General features: G+C 51.3%; 2 protein-coding genes across 4 annotated transcripts in view; one reads left to right on the top strand and one right to left on the bottom strand.

Moving 5' to 3' along the window:
* Positions 1-16974, top strand: part of JPH3 (junctophilin 3) — a 57941-nt gene extending 40967 nt beyond the window's left edge. Inside the window, exons 4-5 of the mRNA XM_075101200.1 lie at positions 3070-3989; positions 15389-16974. Coding sequence (XP_074957301.1) covers positions 3070-3989; positions 15389-15469 — 1001 coding nt within the window. The 3' untranslated portion in view covers positions 15470-16974. The remainder of the gene's footprint in view (positions 1-3069; positions 3990-15388) is intronic.
* A 6772-nt stretch (positions 16975-23746) lies between these two features.
* Positions 23747-26403, bottom strand: part of KLHDC4 (kelch domain containing 4) — a 29327-nt gene continuing 26670 nt past the window's right edge. For all 3 annotated transcript variants that reach the window (XM_075101201.1, XM_075101202.1, XM_075101203.1), the window contains 3 exons: positions 25566-25971; positions 24631-24747; positions 23747-24325 (listed from right to left, as the gene is read on the bottom strand). In XM_075101201.1, the coding sequence (XP_074957302.1) occupies positions 24150-24325; positions 24631-24747; positions 25566-25971 (699 nt within the window). In that variant the 3' untranslated portion in view covers positions 23747-24149. The remainder of the gene's footprint in view (positions 24326-24630; positions 24748-25565; positions 25972-26403) is intronic.

Raw genomic sequence — 26403 nt, 5'->3', positions numbered from 1 at the left:
CGAAACCCATACGTGGGTCATCAGGGGCACCGCGGCACCCGGGGGCACGTGCTTGGCTTTGAAGGTGCCACGGCCGGGCACAGCTGCCTCAATCCTGCTGGAAATCCAGATTTGGTGCTCTGCATCCTCCTTTGCGCTCTCACAACTGTTCTTCCAGGAACATCACGTGCTCCATGACTAATTTTAGCTCAGAATAATTGTTGCACATCCTCGGGTGTCGAAAGCCGGCAAGACGGCACCCTGCATCTGTCAAGTTCCTCCACAAGGAAATGCCTGCATCGCCGCAGGGTGCTGGGCTGGAGGGGCAGCCGTGCCCCAGCACTGCTGGCCCCTGCTCATCCACAAGCCCCAGCCGGGGGCTGCAAAAACCTCGGGAATTAACGCATGGAGAGGCAGAATTAGCTGAGCTCATTGCAGGTTCGCGTGGGAAAGATTTAGGACGAGAGGGTGCTTAATAACGTGGTCTCTGGGGTGAGGGTGCTGGAGCATCATTGGGCTTTCTCGCCTCCGTCACGGGGCTCAGGGGGCCGGGGAAGATTGGGGTTGGAGCTAAGATGCAGGAGCAGTGAGTGTAGTGAGGCTGTGGCTGTTAGTGCCACTCCAGATTGGCTTTGGAGCCACTGGAGCTGGTGGGAAGCTTTCAAGTCCCTGCACCTCCAGCCTGAGACAAACAGGGACACCCCAAGTCTTGGGCGAGCCCCTTTCGATAACTGGCTTTGCAGCTTTCTCATACGAAGCTGTTTATTTCCTCCCTGCCTCAGTTTCCCACCTGTGAAATGGGAAGGTGGCTGGAATAGGAACGTCTCAACAACAGCCACAAAATCAGTCTGTATTTTTCCCCAGAGACAGTTATTCTACATGAAAATGGAGGGGGGGAACTCCCCCTTCCTCCTTCACCACAATTCCCCACCAGTACGAGGATTGCTCAGGGGCCCCAGATAAATCCTGGGAGGTTCAGTCTCCCACAGACAAACAGGGACACAGGGAACAAACTAAGACTGAACTATCCAAGTATTGTCCCAAAACACGAACAGAATTTCCTGTGGCAAATGATAAAAAAAAAAATTGCCAGTCATTAGAAGACCAATTTCCCATCGAGAAATTGCTTCTGTAGGACATTTCCAAGCAGCCTTGCTACTATTTACCTCCCCTGCAAGAGCTTCGATGGGGACATCGGTCCCCATGCTCCCGGCGTGCCCCGCATGTATCCAGACCATGGCGTGGTGGGACATGGCGACGGCTGGGGGCGAAGGCACGTCCCGGCGGCAGCAGCTCCCCACGAAGATGTGATAGAGAAAATTACTCAGCAGAAGTGGCGAGATTAGAGCAGGCGCTTCAGAGCATTTATTTTTAAACTATGGTAAGAAATTGAGTTCTTCCTTTTTTGAGATTCATTTCTTGTCTCGCCATAGCAATTGCAATTAGATGCATTTCAGGGCCATTAGGCAGTTAATATATTTATCAAATTATTCACGTAATTTAGCATAGCTTTAGCTGGGAACAGCTATGCCTTGGTAGAGTAAAATGAGGATTAACCACTATTAACTTGCACCCCCGTGAAATAATTCAGTGTTTCACCAATGATTAATAAGTTGCAGGGATGTTTTTTATTGTCCGGAGAAGTGACATGTTTCTTGCCAGGTGGTCACCTCCAGCAGAAGACACTCAGCTGCTCTCGAAGTCCCCGTCCCCAGGGAGACACCGCCCGGGGCTCGGGGCTCAAAGGGAACGAAGGGCATTCAGCACGATGAAATAAGGGTGATGGTGTGTCTTGTACTCGTGTAGCCCTGAACATGCTACCTGGCTCCTGCCTAAGCCCGTGAGGCACGGCCGCCCATGTGCCCTCCATCACATCCAGCAAGGGGGGGCTGAGTGGGGAAATGTCCGTGCCCTCCCTGTCCGTATGAGGCAGGAAAACTGTTCGATACGTGGTTTGCGGGCTTATTTTTTAATGAGAGGCTTGCACATCTGCCCAGATGGGACCGTCTCCGTGTGAAAGCTTTGAGGTGAGATTCCCCTTCCAAAACCATGCATCTGTGAAGGCAATGGGTTTCCCATCCAGGGAGGGGTGCGAAGGCTGCCGGCAGCGGACCAGGCACGGGGTGATCCCAGCAGCGCCCAGCACGCACGAGCAGAGGGCTCGGGGTGAGCCGTAGGCTGCCGCCAGCTGCATCTCAGATTTCCCCTCTCGTGTCTGCAAACTGGGTTTGGAGCGGGTGGGAAAAGGTGCTCAGATGGATCCCCCCCAGAAATGGCCAATGCACATGAACATAACCCCCTTAGTGGGGCTGGAGCAAGGCGTGCACAGTGCGGGAATGGTGCGGCGGAGCAATGCAGGCTGCTTTCATATGGGGCTGGAAGCTGCTGCCTCCCTGCGACCCACCCGGGAAAGCAGGGCTGCAGGCAGAGCGCAGGCAGGGCCCGAGCACCCGCTCCTCTGCCTGCATGGGGCTCCGGGCAGCTCTGCACCATAAGCGGCTTCCCCACATCGCTGGGGATGCAAAACTATTGCAAGTCCTTCCACTTGTAATACATACACACGGTGCTCCACGCAGGCGCCCAGGCAAGCAGCGTGCCTGCCCACAGCAGGGCAGGCGGGAACCGCGGGTGCTAAAGGAGCAGCTGCCCTTGAGCCTGTTTGAATGAGCTGGAAGTGAGAGCCACGGTGGTGCCAGGTGGTTTCTGAAAGAGCTGGTAGCCCTTGGGTTTACAGCAGTGGAGAAACACAACCTTAATGCACAATGCCCCTGTCCTGACAACACCGGCAGCTGATGCCAAACCATCTCCCGTGCCGGGCTGCAGCCGCTTCTGCCGCGCTGCTCTGCGGATGCTGGGGGTGATAATAGGTTTGGTGTAAAACCAACGATGCCTTTTCTCTTGGTCTAGTGGCAGAAGCTGCTTATTGTGCTCCGCTGCTGCTGTCCTGATCTTGCCCTGTGGTTTCCCTGCCGTCCAACACTCTCAGCCTTATTCTTCAACATGAAAAACCTAGTGGGCGCCCGCAGAATAGAAATAATCCTGTTGCTTTTCTCTTTCCCTCTCTCTTTCTCTTAACCACTACACAAAAAGGGCTCGAATGCCAGAGACCGAAGCGCCAGAACTCGAGCGATGATATTGAGGTCCTCTCCACCGGGACGCCTCTCCAACAAGAGAGCCCTGAGCTGTACCGCAAAGGGACCACCCCGTCCGACCTGACCCCCGATGACAGCCCGCTGCAGAGCTTCCCTGCCAGTCCCTCCTCCACGCCGCCCCTGGGTCCTTCCTGCAGGAACAAGAGCGCTCACTTCTCCAGGCAGGTCTCGGTGGATGAAGAGAGGGGTGGGGAGATCCAGATGTTGCTGGAGGGACGCGGCGGGGATTACTTGCGCCCCAACAGCTGGAGCGAAGAGAAGGTCGGCGGGACTCGCGGCGTGAGAAGCGGGACACTGCGCAGCGGTCAGCTGGGGTCAGCCTCCGTCCCTGAAGACTACAGAGGTCGGAGCGGAGGACACAAACACTCGGCCTCCAACCACAAGCAAAGAGAGAGGTGGACAGATTCCCCAGCCACGGTTTCATGGACTTCCCACCATAGGTCCCACAACCACAGCTCAGGGAGCTCCAAACTGCTTGAGCTGGATGAGGAGAAGATGAGCAATTATGAGATGGAGATGAAGCCCCTTATGAGGATGGATTCTTATATGCAAGAGATTCACACCCAAAAAAGACACTATAGCAAAGGGGGACCCTGCAGGAGCATGGCTGACGACCACCGCGGGGAAGACCGGGGCTTCGGGGTTCAGAGACTGAGGTCTAAGTCCCAGAACAAAGAGAATTTCAGGCCAGCTTCCTCTGCTGAGCCCACAGTGCAGAAACTAGAAAACCTGAGATTTGGGGACAAAGCTGAACCTCGGCTACTAAGGTGGGACTTAACCTTCTCCCCGCCACAGAAATCCTTACCTGTTGCACTAGAATCTGAAGAGGACAATGGGGATGTGCTCAAATCCAGTACGGTAAGTAGGCAAAGTCGTGTGCTGAAATCTGGCCGAGAAACCCGGTGCGGAGCCGCTGTGGAACTGCAGCGGAGTGGGAAGGGAGGTCGCTCTGCCAGCAGAGCTGACCCCCGAATTACGGTGGGTTTGTGCCTTGAATCCCCCCCTCCTCCCTTCTCCCATCCTGCGTAATAGCGTGTGCTGGAAGTTGGTGCGGGGTTTCCTCCGCAGACTTAGTGGGAACAGCAGGTTTTTCACTGGAGGATGAGAGCAGCGAGTTTGATTTTGTTTTGCATCCCAGCCCCGGGACCAGCAATAAAAACACGTTATTGCTGGGATTTTGAGTATTCGCCTGGTGCAAAAGGTGCAGGAGTAGGCAAGGTGGTGGTGGTGCTCCCTGTGGCTAGGTTATGGCAACAGAACTTCACGCTGGCCCGAGAGCGTGGCGGGACCCTGTTGCAACATTGGTGCTTAAATCCTGGTGCGTCAACCTGCAGCATCTCTCCGTCACTCGGCCGCCGTGTGACGGCACTGCCTGTTGAAGCAGTGGCCTCGTCACCGCGGTACTGGAGACCCGACCCAGGTGGAGGAGGGAACCGTGGTCGTGGAGCAGGGGACACTGCAAAGGGGTTGCATTCCTGAGCTGACCGATGCTCAGGTTTTCCTCTACCGATCTGCACAGTTCAATACAGCTCGTGTTTCTTTGGTGTGCGGATGCCGCTGAGCCAGGAGGGCGTATGAGCCCCTCAGTGGCGGGATGCAATGCGAAAGGGCCTTGGCAAACTGCTGCCAAGAGGATGTAATTCAGGAAGGATACGTAGGCAGGGAAAGCAACGGGCAAGTACAGCAAGGGGAGTGGGCTATTAGAGCTCTGCAAATTGGTGCTACAGCAGGTACAGCCAAACATCAGCCCGCACTATTACTCTACTGTGAAGAGCACAAGTGTGCTTTCTAAGCAGGAGCATAGCTTGTGGGACCTGCAGGACAACCCCTCGTGAGACATCCAGTCCTGGGCTCCTCGTCTTGGGAGAAATAAGGAGGTGTTGGGCATTAACAGCTGGCTGCTGGGAAGAGCTGGAGGTGTTCAGGCTAGAGAAGAGGAGACAGAGCGAACTTCAAACACAAAAAAACAGCTGCTGCAAAGTGGAAGGGAATAATCTATTCTCAACTAACAGAATTAATGGGCTTAAATTCAAGCATTAGGGGCAGTGGTTAGCCATTAGCCGTTCCTAGTGAGTTGAGGGCTGGAATAAATTGCCTAAGGAGGCTGTGGTCCCTGGGAGGGAGGAGGTGGTCGAAGACCTGGTTGGACATCTGCAGCTCAGATATAGCTTGGATAGAGCTGAACCTGCCATGGGAGAAGGCTGAGCTGTGTGATTTTCAGGTCCTTTCCAGCCCTGGCTTTTGAGCATCCCTGGACTTACCACTGAGAGCAGCGTCCTCACTTATCCTCCCCGTTGGTTTGGCGTTGCTAGGGGAGGTGATGGTGAGGTCTGATGGGAGCAGTGGGGAAGCCAACACCGCTCCAGATTCCCTCTTGTCGAGTCAGTGCCAAACACAGGGCAGGGCTGGAGGGGTCCTGTGCTGCTGGACGTCCCACAGCCCAGGCCAGACCTGCACAGGAGCAACGGAAAGCCTGTAACGCTCAGGCGGTGACATTTCAGGCTCTGGCAGAAGAAAGGAGCTAAATCACCGTGTCAGGGTAGCAGAAGATGATGCTTGGTTGTTTGCGAGACAGGGGTCATGAAACCGAAATGACATTTGTCAGTCATGTCAAAAGTTTGGGCTAGAGGCATCGTGGTCTGTAATATATGATTACTGTTGCCGCCCCTCCAGCATCCCCGCTCCCACAGCCGCCTGCAGACAGCTCTGCCAGCAGAGCAAAGGTGCTGGCACCTGCGGCCAAGGGAGGAGAGCGCACGGGTGGGCGAGAGGAGGGAGCGGTGACATCTGCAGCCGGGATGCGGGAAGGACTAAACTACAGATCTGCCACAGTTTCCCTGCGGTGGCTGTGGATAAATCACCCCCACACACAGCCCTGTAGCTTTCTGGCTTCCTATTCATCTTGCAAGCTTCGGCGCAGGCTCGAAAGCACCCACACCCACACGGTGTGTTTGCCAGTGGACTGCGCTGTAGGACATGTCTTGCCAGCCCAGAAAAAAAAGAGAGCTTCAAATGAAGCCAGCCCTGAGCACACACCCGTGTGCAAACAGGCGGGTGCCGAGTCCAGACCGGGCTGTCCTTACCTGCTAGTGTAGATGCCTGTGAAGCACTAGGAAAATGACAGGCAGCATTAGGAGCCTGACAGGCTTTCAGAGGGGAAAGCAGCAGCAGTAATTGCATGGACATGAACCCCGTTGAACTCCGTGGGACTCACAGGTGGTCCGGCACCTTTGCTAACATGACCTCACATGGCGACAGGGGGCTGGGAGAGGCACGGGCCCCAAACGGGGAGTGAAACCATCATTCCTCCTCGCTGAGAGCCAAGCACTCCTCGGGCAGATGGCTGGCACAAGCGGTCCCGGTGTCTCTCCCCAAGTCAGACGCGCTGCCGAGGCTCCCACCTCGCAGGCGGACCCCAGCCTGCACGGCACGGCCATCATACATAAACCTCCTGCCCGGGGACCAGGGCTTGAGCTGCAGCGCTGGAGGTAAATAGCCACTAATGCAACACAACATTAATGGCTATTCCGAGTGAGTCCCAGGCAGTAATGAAGGGGCACAGCCTGCATGGAAAGGCGCACAGAAAAGCCATTAGGATGCACATCATACTTTTTAAGTGCTGTAGCTGTGAAGCAGCATGTTCAGTTTTCTCACATTCATAACCGAGGGTGGAACAGATGGCGAAGGTTTGGGAGGAAGCTAATGTAATACAGAGGAAGAGATAATGTGTGGATTTAAATAACCTACGATGCCAGCAACAATTTGTTCTAGCAAGAAGTGCGCCGTGCTAGCAGGGTTTTGTTCCATGGGGCCTGGCGGGGAGCGGGGTCATCGGACAGGAGCAGGGGAAGGAGGTGTAGGGGAGGAACGGGAGGTGCAGCCTCCTGCCTAGCGCCGTGACCTTGCCTGCACCTGCCATCCAGGGTCTCAAAGCATTTCAAACTTCAGTGAGGGTAGTGAGTCCCTGAGGAAGAGGAGGGGGAGGATAAGGGGGAAGGATTTATCCCACAGGGCCCACATCCACCTCCATCTGTGCACGCTCAGTGACACAGGGCACTCACATGCCTAGTCCTGCAAAAAACCCCTGCCTCCTGCTCATGCACCAGATCGTTTCAAGCAGAATTAAGGCTCCCCAACTTTCCCAAAGCCCCATTCCTCATGCCAGCCTGAAATACCCCTCCCCTTCCGACTCCCAGCAGCTCGCCTCCAGCGTGCAGGCGAACCGCAGCTCCCGGGAAAGGCCGGCTGCGCGCACGCGTGTGCGTGCACGCGTGTGTGCCCACGCCGTTTCAGCTTGCATGACAGCCTGCTTCCCTGTGATCCACAGCACTGCCATCTGTGACGCTGCTCACTGAAAAGGGCATTTCTCATCTCGCAGGCAGCTGGGCTGTTTCGGAAAGGTGCCTGCCAACGAACGGGAAGGATGCTTTTAGCTGAGGAGGGCTATTTTTGCCCTACCTGGAGTATCCCTGTGCAGGACTAAGGTCACCCTCACAGGTTAGCTTGTTTTAAAAATAATCTGCCATAAACCAGCTCTACACACGCTGTCAGTGAGCCCGGTGAGTTGGCTCTGCGTTGGAGTGCCAGCTCCAGCTTCAGGAGCAAGCACACCTCTGGCAGTGCTTGCAGGAACAGGGTGGGGATGCTGGTCTTGCAAAATTATCTTAAAATTATCACTTCTCTTCCCTCACCTCTTGATTTCTGTCCTAGAAATGAGGCTGGAACAGCTGGGGAGGTTCCTTGGTGTCCAGCTCCTTGCAGTGTGTGCCCAGGTGGGGATGCAGACCTCCGTAGAGGAGTCAAACGTGTAGGTTACTAGATGAGCTATATGGACCTTGTTGTTCTCGGTCATTTTACACCAGTCCCTTAAAAAGAGGCTCACAGAACCCCCCTTCTTTGGGGCGGCACATCAGTAATTGAAAATTGCTTTTATAAAGGTCATTTCTTGAGGCCACCACTCAATAACACCAATGAAATTCGGCGCTGCTTGGTGTTCACTATCAGGGGACTTTGGGGTTTCAGGGTCATCAAGCTGGCGCTACAGTCATACAAACACTTTAAAATTACTTTTAAAGCCACCTGATCTTTCTGTGTCTCTGTGTGCACTGACCCCTGCACGCTCAGAGCAAACTCACATCAGTTGTCATCGTTCGGGCAGATGAAAATGGAAACCAATACGCCAGGACCGGTGTCGGCGTTGTTGGATTAAGGGACTTATATGAACGTCACCATCCTTCCTGGCCTTAAAGGCCTACGAGGCTCAGAGCTCAAGCCTGTGCCAAATGCTTCACAGGTTCCTAGAGCCTTTGAGAAGATCTAAAACGGGAAAGGAAAAAAGGAATTGTTGAGACACTGGAGAGGGAGAGAGGCTTTCTAAAATGCCAGCAACCCTTTTATCCATCAGCACTAAACACTTCACATTTTTAGGGTTGGGGGGGAAGAATACATCTCCTTTTCTGCAGGCGCTGAACATCTGCAGCTTCTAAAGGGGAAAAGAAGTGTTTTAGGCACAGAGGTCCTCAGCATGCCTGCGAGAAGGGCCAGTGTTCAGGCACAAACGGAGCCTGATTCATCTGCCTGTCCTCATTTAGCAGGAGCAATCACGGGTATTTAGATTAAGACTTCTAGGGACACGTTGTGGTCTCACTAAAGGCATCCTGGAGATGTGAGTAGGCTGGAGACTTGGCCCTTTAAAATCCCCTTGTCTCATCTCACTGAGAAAGCCTGACGGTAGGGCAGCAGCCAAAAAAAAACCCACCCCTGACATTTTCTTCCGTTGTCACATGTTGTCGGGTAAAATCTCAGTGGTCTCAGCTGTTTGCTAACGGTACTGCTTCTTATTGCAAACAAACCAGGGGAAACCGTTGCAGCAAATGGAGTTTGCAAGGCATCTGCTGGGTTAGGGATCTCAGAGAGACCCCCTTGTCGCCTCCAGGTACCCGCCGGGGAGGCGGGGAGGGACTCCAGCAGCCGCAGCGTCTTCCTCGCTCGCTTTCTGCGTGAGGGGCGTATTTTCCACCAAGATATTCTGAGCAGGTTTTGCTGTCGCTGGGGAAAGTGAGGAGGAGGCAGCCAATCTGCAGCCAGCGCAGGGCTGCGCCGGAGCACGCCGTGCAGCCGGAGCCGGGGCCGACGGAGGGTACCCGGGCGGGGGGCTCAGCCCAGGCTTCCAGGGAGCAAGGTGGGGGGTCGGGGGGGGGGGATGGAGGGCAGCAACTCGCCCCAGAAGTGGCATCTTGCTGCCGATGCGGGCGACGGATGCTCCCTTTTCTGGCAACTGTGGGGTTATTCTTGAAGGGATTGACCTCAGGGGGAGCGTTTTCTTCAAAAAAGTTAGGCACCTTTAGCCCTAAAGGGTGTAAAATGAGTTTAAAATAGCAGCTGGCTGTTGTCTCTGTCCTGAGCAGGCACCCACTGTTTGAATAGTGAAACTTCACCTGCACCTTAGACCAGGCTCAATGCCATGCACGGAGATGCTCCCATCTATCTGCTTTTGGACCACCCTGCTGGGAAAGGGGCCTGGGGACTTTTTTTGTGGTTATCCTCCTGGGGACTAAACCCCGTGGCTTATCCCTGTGTTCCTCTAAGCCTTCCCACTTCAGGACTTTCCATTATTTCCCCATCAGCAGCCTTCCCCAGGTCTCCTAACGCAGGCGTGTCTGGGCTTTCCTTATTTCTCTCATCTCAACCAAGCAGGTTCAAAGCCCAATCCCAAATGGCCATGGCACGTACACACGTCCATACATACATAAGCTATAATTTCATGGGGATAAGGAGAAGGGTCAACCCTGCAGACACCCTGTTGCCATCACACCCTTCGAGATGAGCCAGGTCTGAGCAGGGGCTGCGGCGTGCGCGGGAAGAGCCCTCGCATGCGCAAAGCAAATGCTTTGGGGGCTGTTTCTTTTTAAAACAAATAATTATTGGAAACTGTTCTTCCTTTAATCTCTTTCATGTACAGACATCGCAGGCATTATTTGTAACAACACAGAGTAAATAATGTTCAGAGAGAAATGTGATGCTTGACAGCGTCCTTTAAAAACCCTTTTAATCTCGGGGGCCCTTTGATGTACCTAAAAAGATCACCTCGCTGACTTTGCTCCTGTCATCCTGGATTCACCTTGGGGTTTTGAGCCCAGCTCCACATCTTCTTCTAGCTTGGAATAAGTTGGGGTCAAACACTGGCTTTTGACCACACGAGAACCAATAAAGTTAAACCGGAGCTACAGCTCCAAACAGGCAGCTGGCTCCCAGCCGCGCGGGCACCTGTAACGCCAGGACTGAGCCAGAGGCGACACAGCAGTTCATTAAGAGACACCATCACGGGATAAATCCCTGCGTTCGCTTTAGCCACTGGTATTTTTTCTGCAGAAGCAGGTTTTTCCATACCGCCCCACTCAGACGCACACTGGTGGCAGGTGCCCATTCCTCTTACAGGGGCGCATTCAGCATCTCCTGGGCTCCCTTCCTCGAGTCACAGGAGATGCTGTAATACGCTGGAGAAAGCAAAGCAAATCCCTCATGTTTCTTTTGCTAAATGCTCCTTAACCGTTTCACAGCAGCCTGTTCCTGGCAATTATGTGACAATTCAGCACAAATGTCGTGGAGCTGCTAAGTTTTCAGCACTTTCCACAGTGCTGAGGCTGGAAAACAATGCACATATATGTTTTGCTGATCCAGGTCCTTAGTAATTACACTTGATAGATCCCAGAGGGATTCCAAGGTAACCTGCACTATGGTTTCCATGGCAGACAGACAGAGCTTGTACCCTGCGATAACAGATAGTAATGGATTGTTAATGCTTAATTAATTATGCTACAGTTGTATTTGTAACAGCTGTCCCTTGTATTCCCAGTAAGACTCTTGAGTTGCGACACGACAGTTAAAGGATAAAACCAAACAAGACGGAAGGGCAGGAATGGTGGTGCTCGGCCGCAGTGTGCCAAAATCCGCAGGCTGGGAGAAACCTTCGCTCCTTACTTCTACAGCTACGATTACTGTTATTATCCCTGCGCCACGACAAGGGTTTATTCACATTTTAGTGCTTCCATGGGTTTGGGTCTACGTTCCAGCTCTCTAAACTTTGGAGGAAATCTTAAAAGTCCTTGGAGACTATCCCTGTTTACACAGAAGCAGCCTTTCGCCTAGCTAATACTGGTGCATGTTGCCCATCCTTGGCAGGTGTTTTCCTCCTCATATGAAGGAGCCCAGGGATCTTATTACAAAAAAAAATAAAAATAAAAATTCCCAGTCCCAGAGCTGCCTCGTTTTGCTGATGAAATTTGCCATCGCCCGGTGCGCTGGATGATGCTTAGGCGCACCAGAGCTTGATTTAATTTTTCCTTTCCTGGAGCCAGGCTGGTAACCATTCTGGGTGGGATTCGTCTCACGTCACTTGGTCTCCAGACAGCCTAGCTGGTTAGCGCAGACTAGATGTCTAACATTTAGACAGCCAAAATTGGGTGAGAGGATGCTGCCAACCGGCGTCTGCTTCCCAGTAAAGCAGGTTCTGGACTGGCGGGCACTGTGCTGGGAGGAAGGACGGTGTTTCGCAGCGGAGCCCCATCTCCTGAATGACAGGCAGGGTGGTTTAAACAAATCTCTGCAGCTCCTGACAGCCTCCTTTAGCACTACTATTTCAGGGCTAAAGACAGTGTTGTAGCTTTTTAGAAAAACAAAAGATAAAAAAGAAGAGCCTTGCGGGCTCCTTGCTGTCCGGGACACACAAACCCCAGGCTCTGAAAATCAGCTCGGCCTCTAGCTTTCTAGCACCCCGGAGCCTGTGATACCACTAGCCTCAGGGATTTCTCTAGGCTTTTCCAAATCTGAAGAAGGCCGAAGATGAGATAAAGCACCACCGAACTACTAAAGGAACATGCAAAGCTGCAAATCGAGGGCTATCGCTCTTCTTTCTAAGGGGGGGTGGCTCACGACAGAGGGCTAGGATGTGGCGTGAAGAGTTGTAAAGGCTGCGTGATCTAAAATGCTGGCTGTAGCTGCAGTAAAAGGGAGTTCACTGACCTATTGCCAGGCTGGGTTCAGCAAAATCGTCTCTTCCGAAGCACAAACCCAGACACGATTCATCTGCTGCCTGGGCACTGAGCAGGAATCGCTTCTTAGAAACAGATGACACATATCCCAGGACATCCTTGCCATCAAAGGGGAGAAGGGCAAGCGATTCCCCTGAGCAGAGGTTAAAGCACAAAGACCTTACAAGTTAGAAATAAGCCAGACATAAGCATTTAGAAGTGCAGCAGGATTCGTAATTGGAGCTAAAACAGAAGCTTCAGAGTCGCAAAGCTGCTTATCCACCAGCTGCCACAGGCAGGACTCCAGCCCCTGCTAAGGTACTCCAGCGTCTCACGGCGGGGAGCAGCCATACCTGCAACTGCTGCATGGAGAGCCCTCGCTGGCGGTAGCGCGGGGAAGAGGGTGCTGAGAAAAGGGAACTGTAAAAAGGAAGCGGAATTCGTAGGCTGTCAGACAGTCAGATCTGAGCTGCCCATTTTGCAGAGACCCCTCCCCTCCCAGGTCATCCTATTTGTGGGATGCTTTTGCTGGCAAATGTGGAAGACCCCGCATGTGCGGTGGCAAAGCAAGCATTGAACAGAGGCTGCAAGCTGCAAATAGGTGCAGGCTGAACCAGGGAGATGAGCAAAACATCCGTCCATGGGAACCCAGTTGCTGCTGATGCGAGCGGGTAGGTGCACGTTGCTTCGTTTGTTGACTCCTCCCCGCCCCGCCCCATTCTTCTAGATGAGGGCAGGACTTTGATGTACTGGGGTATAAACGCAGGGCGTGCTCCCTCCCTGGGCACCATCCCATCAGCATCCTCTGAACACAAGTACCAAAGGGTTGTGATTTTGGCCAATCCAACAGGTCCATCTCAAAGTGTCCACGTTTGTGAAGGTAAGGCTCAAATTTAAGAGGCAGCCGGTCCTGCCCTGTGCTTTTTGTCAGGGAGGAGAAATCAGCCTCCAGATTATCCCAGGCTCACGTCAGCTGGCGTACAACTTTGCCTCCTTCATGGTATGGAAATGATCTAGCAGTCTGAGCAGAGCAGGGGCAGAAATGGTGGCTGCTTTTTTGGCAGGGGAAATCAAACGGCGAGCGGACGAAGGCTCATGCAAATACAAGCGCGAGCAGTTAAGTCCTGCCCTGGCTGCGAGGTGCAGGGAACCGAATGCATTTTGTGTCTCTGAGTGCCCTGCCAACAGAAACAATGACAGCGATAATCACTTGCAATCTGTTATTATATTAACACGAGCTCAAAAATTGTAAAACCCAATAATCTTTTGAAATGAAGCTAAAACCGCCCTCCCCCCCCCACCCCAAATGTAAATAACACACCGCATCGCAGTGCTTGGCAGCGGCAGGGCTGGGGGGGAGGAGTGGTAACAGGGGGGTGGTTTCTGCCTTTGAAAGGCTTTGCGTGGTGCAGGCGGAGAGATTTGCTGGAAGCAGTCAGGCGTGGATACCTGGCTGCCAGGAGAGGCTCTCCGCAATCCCTCCATTTGGTTGGCTTCCTTTGACCCTGTTGCTAAGCTACAAATATGCTTTTCCAGCAAGCTCCAGCATCCTCGCTCCCACCCACTCCCAAATGCGAACTGAATCAGCCTGCTCAGGAGAGAAATGATCTCCGGCCAGCAAGGAGGGCTTTTTTTCCCCCCCCCCTCTTTTTCCCAGCAGCTCCGCAGAGCGGCACAAGGACTTGCTTAGAAAGGGCGCCCACCCCTGCCCCATGCCAACCCAACGGCCACAGGAGCTTTGCTACAAGGACAAGAGCATAGGGAAAAGCATTTATGCCATTCCGGGCGATTAAAGCTGGCACAGCTCCGTTGCAGCAAGAATAGATGAGGATACCAGCTACTCCGAGAAATAGCTACCACCTACCCGCACACACGCTTGCTCACCCTGATGCCAGCCACGTTAACACTTTAGGACAGCAAATGTTTTATGGCAGGGACGAGGTGGCAGGGTGGATGTTTTTCTGACCGGTGTTCTGCAGAAAGATGCGTTGGAGGGTCGCCTGCAGAGCCGACGCCGGCGGCCTCTTCCCATCATTGCTGGGATGCTAACGGGGTCCAACAGCCGCGGCCTCATCACGTCCCACCCAAGTTGTCTGGGCTGCCTTTATGCTCGGTGGGAAGCAATGGATGCTTCTGGGGTGCGCTTCAACCCAGCCGACGGTGGGTGGCTGACACGGGCCAGCTGCAACGGTTTCCACGCAGTCCCCAGCAGCTTAACTTGGTCCACATGAACCTCAGGGAAGGTTGTTAGAGCCTTCCTAAAATGTTGCCTTAACGTAGACCGCCGTACGTTGGCCTGACTTTTGCCGTTATCAGGATACCTGCACGAGCAATCGTGTCCATTGGGAGATGTCATCTAAAGACTCCTCCAAACCATCCCCAAACAGCTACATGATCCGATATAAACTTCTCCTTTTCATTGATGACCCTGGGTAAGCCACCGATTTTAGTTAATCTTTTAAGGCCAGATTTCCAACGTACATGACATGGGGGGGTCCGTAAGCGACCGCTGGCTTCATCGATGGGTCCGGTGGGCGTGCATCCAGAGCTCACACTGGGACTTACGTGCCGACTGTGCTAATGCATGACAGCAAACAGAGTCTGCCCCAAGACTCGCAGGTACACCTGCCTATTGAGGCAAACGGATGGAGAGTAAGTGTTGAAGTGGCTCAGAAAAACAGGAGTCCGGCAGCTTCGCTGTCACTCAGGCCTAAGAGGGACAGTGCTACCAGGGATGCTGTGGGCCCCAAGAATGCCTTGGGGCTGTGGGTCAGTGCTGGAAGGGAGGAAAGGGGCTCCTGGCAGAGCCCGGTTCACTTTTGTTGGTGAAAAAGGAGCGGGATTTTGTCTGCCTTGGCAGAATGGGAGGGCTGCCTTCGGAGGACATTGTGCCCAGATGAAAGAGGTAGGGGTCACCTGTTTATTGTCACAGGGACGGAGGCAACAGATCTGGGTTTAGTCCCTGCTTCTGCTGTTCGCTCTCCTCTAAGGGGAAGATCTTTATTCATACCTTCCTCACTAAGGCAGCAGCCGGCAAAACTTCAGCGAGGGTTACCAAGCACTTCGGGATTGTTTTGGGGTGTAAACAGGCCGTTTGGGGTCTGCTCACCTGCAGACCTGCCCTGCGGTATCCAGGACCCAGCACAGCGCCCGACCCATGCTACAAGGCAACCTTAGAGGGACTTTCAATGCACCTTCTAACTCCTTCTCCTTCTCTTTCTCTTCCAGGGCTCAGCTCCCATCCTGGTAGTCATGGTGATCTTACTAAATATTGGAGTCGCCATTTTGTTTATTAACTTTTTCATCTAATTCAAGACTGTCTTGTTTGCAAAAATAACAGTTACATGTATGAATGGGGGAAAAAAAAAAAAACAAAAACAAACAACAACAACAAAAAGGGAAAAATCGTAACTCGAACTGTCCTACGACAATTTCCAAGTCTTTTCACAGAAGAACAACAAACGATCGAGTCTCACTCACAGTTTGCCTTTTTTCCTGGGTAATGTTTTTTGGATTTTAGCCAAAATTCTTTGCTTGTATAACACTATGCTGTGTGGCATGGCAAAATGCTATCAACACTCTGCCCCCCCAACACTGGAAAGGATAAGAAGGAATCCCAACAAAATAAAACCTCATTTCCCTTCCCCTCACCCCCCAAAAATATATTCGTAACAACAGTAATGAACCCCAAAACGGAGACTAGATGAGGGGACCATGGGGGAGATTTTGTCTGAAGTATGTACAGCCCCTGGGATGCTCCAGGCTGAGTTTCCCAGGGAAATCCACAACAGCTTTAATGGTAAGGTAAATGGGAGAGAAAGGCCAAACCAGGCTTTCCTTCCATCTCCCTTCGCAAAGCAGAAACGTTGCCGTGGGAAGGAGGAGAGGAGGAGCACGGGGAAGGCACGAACGCTGTCTAGATGTGAAAGATGGGACAAAGGCAACGGGCCCCATTTTGTTATTTAAAACAAAGCAGCAATTGGTGTTTTGCTAAATTTCTTGGGGCAGGGGGGGATTAGGGAACACAAGGTGCGAGCAGCAGCCCCACCGCCCTCCTGCCGTCACTCCTCTTCCCCAGGCTGCTCCCCCTGCCATAGCAAGGCTGGAAAACCACCCAGTGCTACTTTTAATTGACAGCCAATTTGTCCTGGGTAAAAATATGGACCCAGATTGCCCCCCAAAAACCATGCAAGCACCTTCAGCACCACGAATTGAGTAGCTGCTGGTCACTGTGCCGGGCTCACCAACACGCGAGGAGTAGCCTTACTTGAGCATCCCATCCCAAATACAGGCGCGCACCGAGATGCCGGGGAGCAGACTGGTGGGGAGGGACTGGGGAGAGAGGGCTCAATTCTGATCCACTTAGGGTACAATAAAACAAAATAAAGCAAAATAAGATAAAACTGTTTTTCAAAGGCATCTGGGGAGGAGCACTGGAGCATGTCCCAGAGAGGAGGGAGAGGGTGGTGGGTTTGTCTCTTACATCTTGCTGTGGACTGTTTCAGACATCATGCTTGGGCTCTGAGCATGTAGTATTTTGCACTTTGTAATGCAGGATGTATATTCCAGCTTCCAACATGTCCCTGTAAAAAAAAAAAAAAGAAAAAAAAAAGAAAAAAAAAGAAAAACAAAAAACCAAACATCATTGGCAATGGCAGCCTCTGAGGATGTATTCTTTTCTTTTTTTTTTTTTTTCCTATGTCACTTAATTTGTTTGTTTATACCATCTTTGTAATATGCCTGCCTTGATTTTCTCCCCTCCCCTGTCCCCACTGATAATATGCATACTCATTAAAGATGCCGTATCCCTGTTCTGAGCTGTTATGGTCCCAATGACGAGAGTGTGGTCTCAGCTCAATTGCTTGGAAATGGCCGACGTCCCCTGGCTTTTCAGAAACGACTGTACCGTTTCTTCCCCTCCCCGCGCCGCCTTTCCCCGCCGTGGGGATGGGCTTTGCCGGTGGCCCACCACGACCAGGTACGGTTCAAAGGGTTTGTTCGGGATTTGGGACGTCCAGGAACCAAATTCCACCCTCAGTTCTACCCACTGCAGCTCCGTTCGACAGGAGAAGGGACGCGAGTGCGGCAGCAACCTGAGGCTGGGATAAAACCCACACACAGATATATCTGGGGGGAGGAGGAAGGAGGGAAAAAGATCTTCCTCGACATTTCACATACAGAGTTGTTGGGTACAGCCCTGACTTGTGGACTCAGCTTTGCTTTGCTTCTGTTTTAGCTGTTTCTCTGCTACCTTTTCAGCAGATTTCTTATTACACTGCACTGGATTGCTATATTTTTAACCAGAAATAAACTAAGGATTAGAGCATGTGCCAGTTAAATTCAGTTCTTCTCCTTACATGGTCTTATTCCCTCCTGTCGCAGTTTTTCTTCCTCTTTTTCTCCCTTTCTCTTTTCAGGCAGAGGGCTATGGGTGGACAGGTAAATGGTAACTGAAGGCAGCGAGACCCTCAGTAACTTTTTAATTTCATTTTCTGCAGTAACCGTCCCTCGTCTTTTGTTGGTTTTTTATTTCCTTTTGAGTCCTTATTCATCTTTTTTACTCTTGAAATGAACCAAATAACAGCATATAGTGACTGCAGCCCTAGGCACTCATCCACGTGTTTCATAATTCTGGTTGCGACGCTTTGTAATGACTCTCGAGGACTATTTTTGTACATTCGAGTGCACGACAAAGGTCCCACCAGGAGCAGGTTAAACGGTTACACGCAAACACAGTACGCTACTTAGATGTATATAAAGCAGCAGAAAAAGGCCTCTCATTATCAACGAAATAAAAGTACTAGTGATTTCCTAACTAGCTTTTTCACACCGGTGACCGACTAGTTCTTCCAGCTCTCGCCCGTGTATCAGCAGCTACGTACAAACACAAATGCAACTTGGATTTTTCATCTCTCTGTTCCACGGGATAAAACCTCAGTCGAGCTGAGGTTTGTTCAGTATGAAAGATAGCTGAAGACTAATATTAATTGGCTCCCAAACCACGTGTTTAAAAATAATGATTCCTTTATTAATCACGGGGAGCTGAGCAATTTGTCTTAGTTCTGGGCTATTCACATTTGCCCAAGGCCAGAAATATTCCTGAGAAGTAGCCCAGAGAGAGAGGTAATTCAGTATATTCCCCTGTCTTATGAGCCCTGGATTTATGCAGATGTACCGAAGGCACATTAAAATGTCATTCATCGTGGCATATAAATCTACGTAAATTGTCCATACGTGCCGTTTTATGTCCACACCGACAGATGTATGTGAACAGTTGAAGGTTTATATCTTTTTTTTTTTTTTTTTAAGGCTGCAATGGCATTTTTATGTTCCTACAGTGGAACAAGCAGCACCTGAAGCACCAGGAGGGGCTGGGGCTCAAGGAACCGGCCCACCTCCTGCCAGCGCAGTAAAGCTGTTGGGAAAAGGGCACCTGTTCCTCCCCGGGGACAGCCAGGTCCTCCGGCCAGCCCCCACCGGTGGGAACGATGGGCTGGGTCGCCCCCACATCTCTGGGGAAGGCAAGAAGGAAGGAATATAGAAAATCTTCCGCCTGCTCGTGCCACGTCACCTTCTCACCAGCCCATCTGGCGTCTGGTTTGCTTGTACCCGAGACCCAGATTCTCAAGCGCGCTGGGACTCTCCAGGGCCTGATCTTTCAGAGATACTGAGCTGTTGCAGCATCTCTTTACCTTGTGTGGAGTTATGAAGTACCGCTGGGGGGGGGGAAATCCAGACTGCAACAGAAGGGGAGGGGCGAGAGGAGAAATAATGTCATATGGGTGATAAAGGTCTTAACTGAAACCCGAGGACTAATTACATGTCCTGACAGGCTTCGGGAAATTAAGGGAGGATGGAAAAGTGGGAATTTTTAAAAGCTGTCATAGGGTGAGGTTGGCTGGAGATCTGTGCTAAAGCAGAACAGAGCAGAGGGCGGACTGGGTCTCCTGCCCGTGCCGCACAGCTTTGCTGCACGCAGGTAAATTGCTCACAGAGAAGATGGGCTTTGCAGACTCCTGACATGGTGGCAACTTTTCCTGGCGCAGGGAAACGGGTCACCTCCTCGCACAGCCCCTAAATGAATTGCATCAGCCATGTTGTTGCCTACCACTGGCCTTCATGGCAAGGCTCCCTGACCAGCTCTGGGCTGAGCCCAAGACTTGAATCATTGCTGAAGACAACGCTGAGTACAGCAAGCACTAGATACGTGCCTTTGAATAACAGATCCACCAGGACTATGCTTCCCTCAGAGGCATTTCAAGCTTGTGAGTTCCTTTTATTGGTCCGTTTTGACTAATATTAACCCACAGGCACTCAGATTCAGCTCTACCACCAACCTGTTTTTCCAGGGTATGCGTAATCACCTCATTACCATGCCAAGCCGGGGAGTTTCAACAGGCAATGAGCCCCCATGGCTACTAATCAGCGCCCAAAGGTCTGAATATGTAACTCCATTTGAGCTGCGTCCCTTCACTCGAGGCATCTCAGAGGTCACGCTCTGTAACGTTAAAGGAAATGTCACTTTCTAGATGCTGAGAGCTGCTGAGCGATGCCCAGAAGTTTTTGTTGGATGGATGGCTTTGAAATGCTGTGGCGAGCTGCGCAGGCCCCGTCTGGAAGTGTCAGTGGAAGATAAACCTTAGAGAGACTCACGTTCATGCCCAGGTGTTATTTGCTCCAATATATGGCTACCTAGTAGACTCACAATCATTATCACCTGCCTATTTCCTCTTATCCCCAATCTGGGTACGCTAGTAACAGCGCTGATAGTCCAGCAAGGCTCAGGCTTTCTTACAGACTCACTTGTTAGTTTTAACATGGTAAGAACACGGACATCCAACCCCCTGCCTCCTCTGTAAGGGCAGCTGCCCCCCGCCCCAGCAGCAGCTGCATTGTGGTACAGGCGTTTGGTCTCATTGGAAGGCAGAGCTGTGAGAATTACCCCTGCAAGCAGTAGGAGCACTGCTCCCCAACCCCTTCAGTGTGGAGCTTGTTTCAAAGCTCTTCTCTTGCTCGTCTGTAATGTTAAGTCACTGTGGGTTAGTGACAAGGGATGCTGCAGCTGTTAGGCCAACAGCTGTTTCCCAACAGAAGCTAAAGCGTTTGATATGCTCCCATTCCCAGTCCCCCATATCAGAGACCCGCATTTGTAAGAACGCGTGTGTCCTCAGCCTTTCTGTCTTGCTGACAGACACAAAATGCTCAGGGCTGTTCAGTACTGGTGGGACCCACCCACGGTATTGCTGGAGCAAGAAAGTGGAAGTTTTGCAGCTACAAAACAGAGGGTGAATGAATCCAGATCCTCTCCAAGATGAACGAGGAAGGACGAGATCAGCCCAGTGCATGCAGAGCACGACAAGCCTGACAAACAAGCCACTGGCCAGCAGAAGAGTTTAGGACTGGTTTATCTCCATAAGCCACCACAGCAGGTAGGCAACACTGCAAGGAGACCAGCAACTCAGCGTGATCCAACTAAGCCTTCACTATTAGCAAAATCCCACGAGCAGAGATGCTAGGAACAGTCTTTCCACCTACAAACAGCATTTGCCTCTGGGTCAGCCCAATTACCCCAAGTGCTTTCTGATAAACTCCACAGCAAGGTTCATTCGCTTCCACGCTTGTCACACCGCGACACACACGCTGACGTGGGGAGGAACAATCCCATGTGGTACAAGCTAAGCTTGAGTTAGACGTGAAACCACTGACCCTCTACTGTGGCCTTTTTTGTGCCACCCCTAACGTAAAATGCACTTCAGCTGGCACTCTCCTTCATTCCTTTTCCCTTCCTAGCTGTGCATGTAAATGTAATAAGACATCTGATTTCATTGTGTTACTTACAGTGCAGTTACAGTATGTGTGTGGCCCAAAAGAAAAGGGATTTTACAGAATACCTTTTCCTCAAGGAGTGAGTACTTTCAGCCTTGTCTTTTAGCTGAAAAAAAACCCAACAGCTTGTTTCCAGCTACAATAACAAACTGAGGTCTCTCTCTCCTACGTAAATGTTTATACATTCATCCCTTTACAATGAGATGGGGAAAAGCAATGGTCTGATGGATGCCAAAGGAATAACTGAACTTTATCTGGGCGTTCATACATTAAAAAGGTACATGCTGTTCTTTGTCCGCATCAGACAAGAATAACTACTCTTAGGACAGACACCGCTGAAGTTACTTGGTTCCTGGTTTTCCCCCAAGTTCTAGCCCCAGCCCTTCTCTTGGGTATCATTTCAGGCAAGCCGCTTCACTGACGTGTCTGCCTGGAAAATACCTTCCTCTTCAAGGTACGTTTGGACCCAATACAAGAAAAACGACCAGATATCTGATCCAGGCTTCAGGGGACTTTCAGCTGACGCTCGGAAAAGCAAGGTACCATTACAGCTTGATACCAAAGTATCAGAGCTTGCATTTCGTAAGACCACGGGAGAGCCCATCACACTCTGACCTCACCTGTAGGCACTTAACGTAGTAATAATAACCAGTCATCCCTGCTTAGGTGAGAAGTTTACCTTTCCTCAGAGCTTTCATTTGCTCAACCAACACGTGACAACTTCCAAGGCTTCCACAGTTACACCAGCAAAAGATGGGCTGGGGTGTCCAGGCAGATCTTCGGCTGTCGCTGGCCGCAGGGCTCAAGGGAGTGCTGCATTTGTCTTGCTCATTCTGCTGAGCAGCGGCTGCAGATGCTCCAGAATTACTTTCTGCCTCCAGTGAGACCGGACGCTGTGTGGGTTTCAGTGCCCATGCAGGCTGTTCCAATTACAGTGCTACAGCCTCGTTTTGTCAGAGCTGACAATTAAGCTTCGATTTTCAGGCCAGGACAGTTTGCCACGGCAGCATCCTCTCATCATACAGCCTAAGGATAGCCACCAGAGCCTCCTGAACCAAGCCGTACGACCAACCGCAGCCCATGCTGCCTCACCCAAAAGCCCAGCTCTGGGAGGAACTGAACCAAGCCGCACGCCCAGGTCAGCCCAAGCTCACAGCAGAGCAATGACAGCCCTGGGAAGCCGTCGTCTCCCCTGCAACCCATCCCCAAAGCCTCCTCTCCCTCAGCTCTGGGAGGCAGGCAGCGTGCTCCCTGCAGGAGGCGGCACAAACGCGCTGCTGCGCCGATCGCAGGAGCGGGAGCGGCCCATCCTGACTCACAGGTTCCTTGGAAGCATATCTCTTCCAGTCTATGCCTTCTCCAGTCACACTTGGCTTGGCACAGAGCACAACAAGGACTACGTTCCAGAGCCCTTGAGGAAAAGATGAAAGGAAAAACCTCAGATTATTGTTGCACACACTCCAGCTCATCTGATGCATCTAGTTCCCTCATCCAACAGTCTACCACAGAACGGGGAGGGAGAGTCTTTTCCTGCGGCTGCAGCAGCACTGTACAAAGCCATCCTTCATCCTTGGCACTGCTGCAACCTGGCTTCAGCTCAGGGAAAAAATTCTTTCAGGGTGTGTATCTGTATTTGAAAAGGCAAAAAATGATAAAGTACATGTGGCAAAAAGTGTGCTTTCCCCTGTCTGGCTGGGCCTTTGGAATGGAGCCCTGCGCACAGGTGCAGTGATTTTAAACCCACTATTTCCCATAAATAAATAAAATTAATAATAATTAAAACAAAATCTGCAAATGCAACTCTGGCAGATTCCCCAAAACTTTGCAGAGAAAGCCATGGACATCATACATACAAAAAGGATCCAGTATCAGTGAGATCAGGGTATTGTAAACTAACCCAAGTGACAGGACAACAGGGCAACTGATGCTGTCAGCCAAGCAAGTGCTACAGATTCTTTTCTAGGATATCAAAAAATGGTTTGTTTTCACTTCTCCCGTTATTTTGCAGAGAAGGTACCTCTTTATCAAACGTTTTTATCTTGACAATTAAATCACATTGGCAGCCTGCTTTATTTAATCTTTATTACATCCCAATTAGCCTTACAGAACCCAGCACTGCTCTCCAGAGAGCCGGCTCCCTGGTGATGTCCCTGCCAAAACAATACCCATGGCACCCTGGATTCCTCTGCACAAGGACAGCCAGTGCCTTCTGGTGTCAACTCAAGTCATCACTTGTTTGCTGCAACAGACACACTTGCATCCCCATCTGTTGTCCCTATGGACCACAGCACTGCTGGAAAGAAAGCGATGCCTTGAGAAGCGCTGAGCCAGGAAGCAGGGGTGGAAGAAAAAAATCCTTTGAGAGTGTCATCCCGCTCCCTCCTATCCTCAACATGCCATCAGGTCTCAAGGTAAGACATTTTACTGGTCATGAAGAGTTCACTTGCAGGACAACTGCTTTCTTGGCCTACATGTGAGAAACTGAACCGGGAGATTCCACAAGCAAAGGCCAAACCTGCTACAGCTAACCCTAAAAAGAGGCTTCTACTGTTACATGCACCAGGGGTTCCAGCGGCTCTCATACAGACGAGGTATGAGAGGATTCCCAGGCTTCTCCAGGCAGTGCAGCCACGGCTCAGGGCTGCTGGTGCATCTTATCACCACTACCTGCCTATTTTCCAGTGGGAACAGTGATCCCTCTTCCACAGCGGGAGAAAGAGAAGTAGAAACCTAAGATGGGATTAACTGAGAAAACCAAAATAATGTAACCAAGTTTATTGCAGAAACCCTTGTGGACATATTCTGGCCCCAGACAGGGTAGGGAATTGGGACTAGTGAACCACTTTGTCTTGAAAGACTCAAAACAACTTTTGAACAAAAATACGGCAGCATTATATATGCCAGTCTCAGCAGAACAAATCCTTGGACAGCAACCCTGCTCCTGAAGACCCTCCCCTCAGTCTCCAGGGGAATAACAGCATATCCAGAGCATTAATCAAGTAGGCATACTGAGACCGCTCAGCCCAGAGGCACTCAGAGTAGGCAAGAGCTGGAGTGCCAGCCTTCCGGACGCGCTGACTGCCTGGCATAGCAGGCTGAGTTCAGTGGGACTAACCACTGCTTCCAGCATGGTTCTTTACTCATGGAACAGCCTCAGCAACATCTAGACTGAATCTTCGTAGAAAGTCTTTGCCATGGCATGTGCCACTTTTACCACTTTCTTCTCCTTGGCATCCGGGCCCATGTTGCTGCGGGCTAGTTTAATCCAATACTGCTCCGTCCTGGAGAGATAGTCTGCGTGCTTCTCATCGGGCTGAACAGATGGGTGTTGTTCCTCTCCTAGTACACAATGGGAAGAAGACAGAAAGAGAGGTCACAAACAGCTAATGAAGGCAATCTGCTCTTCCATGTGTCAACCCGGCCAAGACTACTCTTCAGCTAATGTGTTTAAATGTAACAGCCTAAAACCTACCAGTAACCTATGAAATTTCTCCTCTACCCCAAGAGCAGTGTACTAAAAAAACTTTGCTTTTGCTGGAAAACTCACCCGGATGCCAGTGAGGCTTTCCAGGCTGGCAGCAGTACCAGCAGGTATTGTGCTAAACCCCACTTCACATTGAGACAACATTCATCTTGATCATTACCTTCCTCATCTTCACTCTCCTCTTCAGAGCTCTCCTCATCCTCTTCCCCTCCCTCTGCACCTTCCATATCATCATCCTCTTCATCCGATTCTGACTCCTCCAGCCATTCTTGTGCTTCTTAGATGAGAAAGAAAATAGAAGAAATAAGTAAAAGCTGTTTTCCACTCCTACACTCAGAACTGCCACGGAGGATGCCAGGGCAAGGTCAGACATATGTCCTCCTTCAGAGCCCTGCTATATTCATTGCCCTCACAGATCCACCCACTGTACAGGGCCTGGCTCTGACAGGGAGCAGCAGGAAGAGATGAGATAGAGTCGGGAAGAAGCAAACAGCATAGAAAACCTGTGGAAGAAAAGCTTTCAGAGCAGAGCTCACTCTGTGCAGGGATCACAACGCTCTGGACCAGACAGGTTTCTGCAGAGACGGTGACCAAAAGACACTGCATATCACATACTCCCAAGCTTTTTCACAGAATCAGAATCATTAAGGTTGGAAAAGACCTCTAGGATCATCAAGGCCAAACCCCAACCCAACACTACCAGGCTTCCTAAACCATGTCCCCAAGTGCCATGTCTGCACAGTGTTTGAACCCCCCCAGGGACGGTGACTCCCCCACCTCTCTGGGCAGCCTGTGCCAGGGCCTGACCACTCTTGCAGTGAAGACATTTCTCCTTATATCCCATCCAAACCTCCCCTGACGCAGCTTGAGGCCATTTCCTCTCGTCCCATCACTAATGACTGGGGAGCAGAGACCAACCCCCACCTCACTACAACCTCCTTTCAGGTAGCTGTAGAGAGCCACTGTCCAGGAAAAATCTCTACTCAAAGGCTCTCATCACCACCCCTTGAGGAAGCTCCATAGTTAATTTTTTTCACTCCCCCTAGCATAGTTTTGTTACACTAAAGACAGAGAGATCCCACCATTATAGCTTACTTGGGTCCATCTCCACTAGCACCTTCCACTCTTCCATCTTGTGTAGGTCAATGCTGTAGAGGTCGCTGAGGGTGAACTGGCGATCGCCCACCTCAAACATTCCCCCATACACATAGAGAACCCCGTGCTTCACCGCCAACATGGCATTCGAACGTGGGCATGGCTCCACTTGCTGGCCCAAGGTTCCATCTTCCTCCTCCTCCTCCTCTGATTCAGACCTCTCCTTCTCTTCTGCAGGTCCAGAAATCACCTGCTTGATTGTCATGACAGTCCCGTCTTCTGCCACCATCTCTTTGACTATCTCCACCGGGCCTTGTGGAGGTTGCTTCTCCATCTCCTCATCTCCAGCACCCTCTGCCTCAGCCTGTCTGCCACGTCTTCGCTTCCTCTTCTCTGATTTTGGTCCCTGTTGACAGGAACAAGGAACAGAAGGAGACCGCGTGTGAATTGTGTGCACCTAATAGCACGTACAGCAGTTAATACAAATACTGTGGATGCTGCTGGGAGGGAGGGGGGAGAATCCAATTATTTTTCACTCCAGTAGTAAGTCTCGAGTGATAGATGCAAGCTCCCACTCGGCATGAACTTCTACCAGCCATTAAAGGAGCAATGAAACTCCTGAAGAACCCATGGCACAGAGTTGCTTCCTCTATTAATGGCAAGATGTGCTGAAGAGACAGAAAACAGCTCTTTTGCTCTCTATCTTGCAGATGCACGCAAACACACACAGAGTTCACTAGTCTGTGATAGGAGCAAGAGAAAATAACCCACCATTCTGTGAAATCAAAACAATTGCTGGGTGCTAAATTACAGGGCATTACCAGGAAGCACTCCAGGT

The sequence above is a fragment of the Phalacrocorax aristotelis genome, chromosome 8, assembly GCF_949628215.1.
Source record: "Phalacrocorax aristotelis chromosome 8, bGulAri2.1, whole genome shotgun sequence".
Lineage (NCBI taxonomy): Eukaryota > Metazoa > Chordata > Aves > Suliformes > Phalacrocoracidae > Phalacrocorax > Phalacrocorax aristotelis.
Note: the sequence above shows the minus strand (reverse complement) of the source record. Positions and strands in the feature narration are given on the sequence as shown.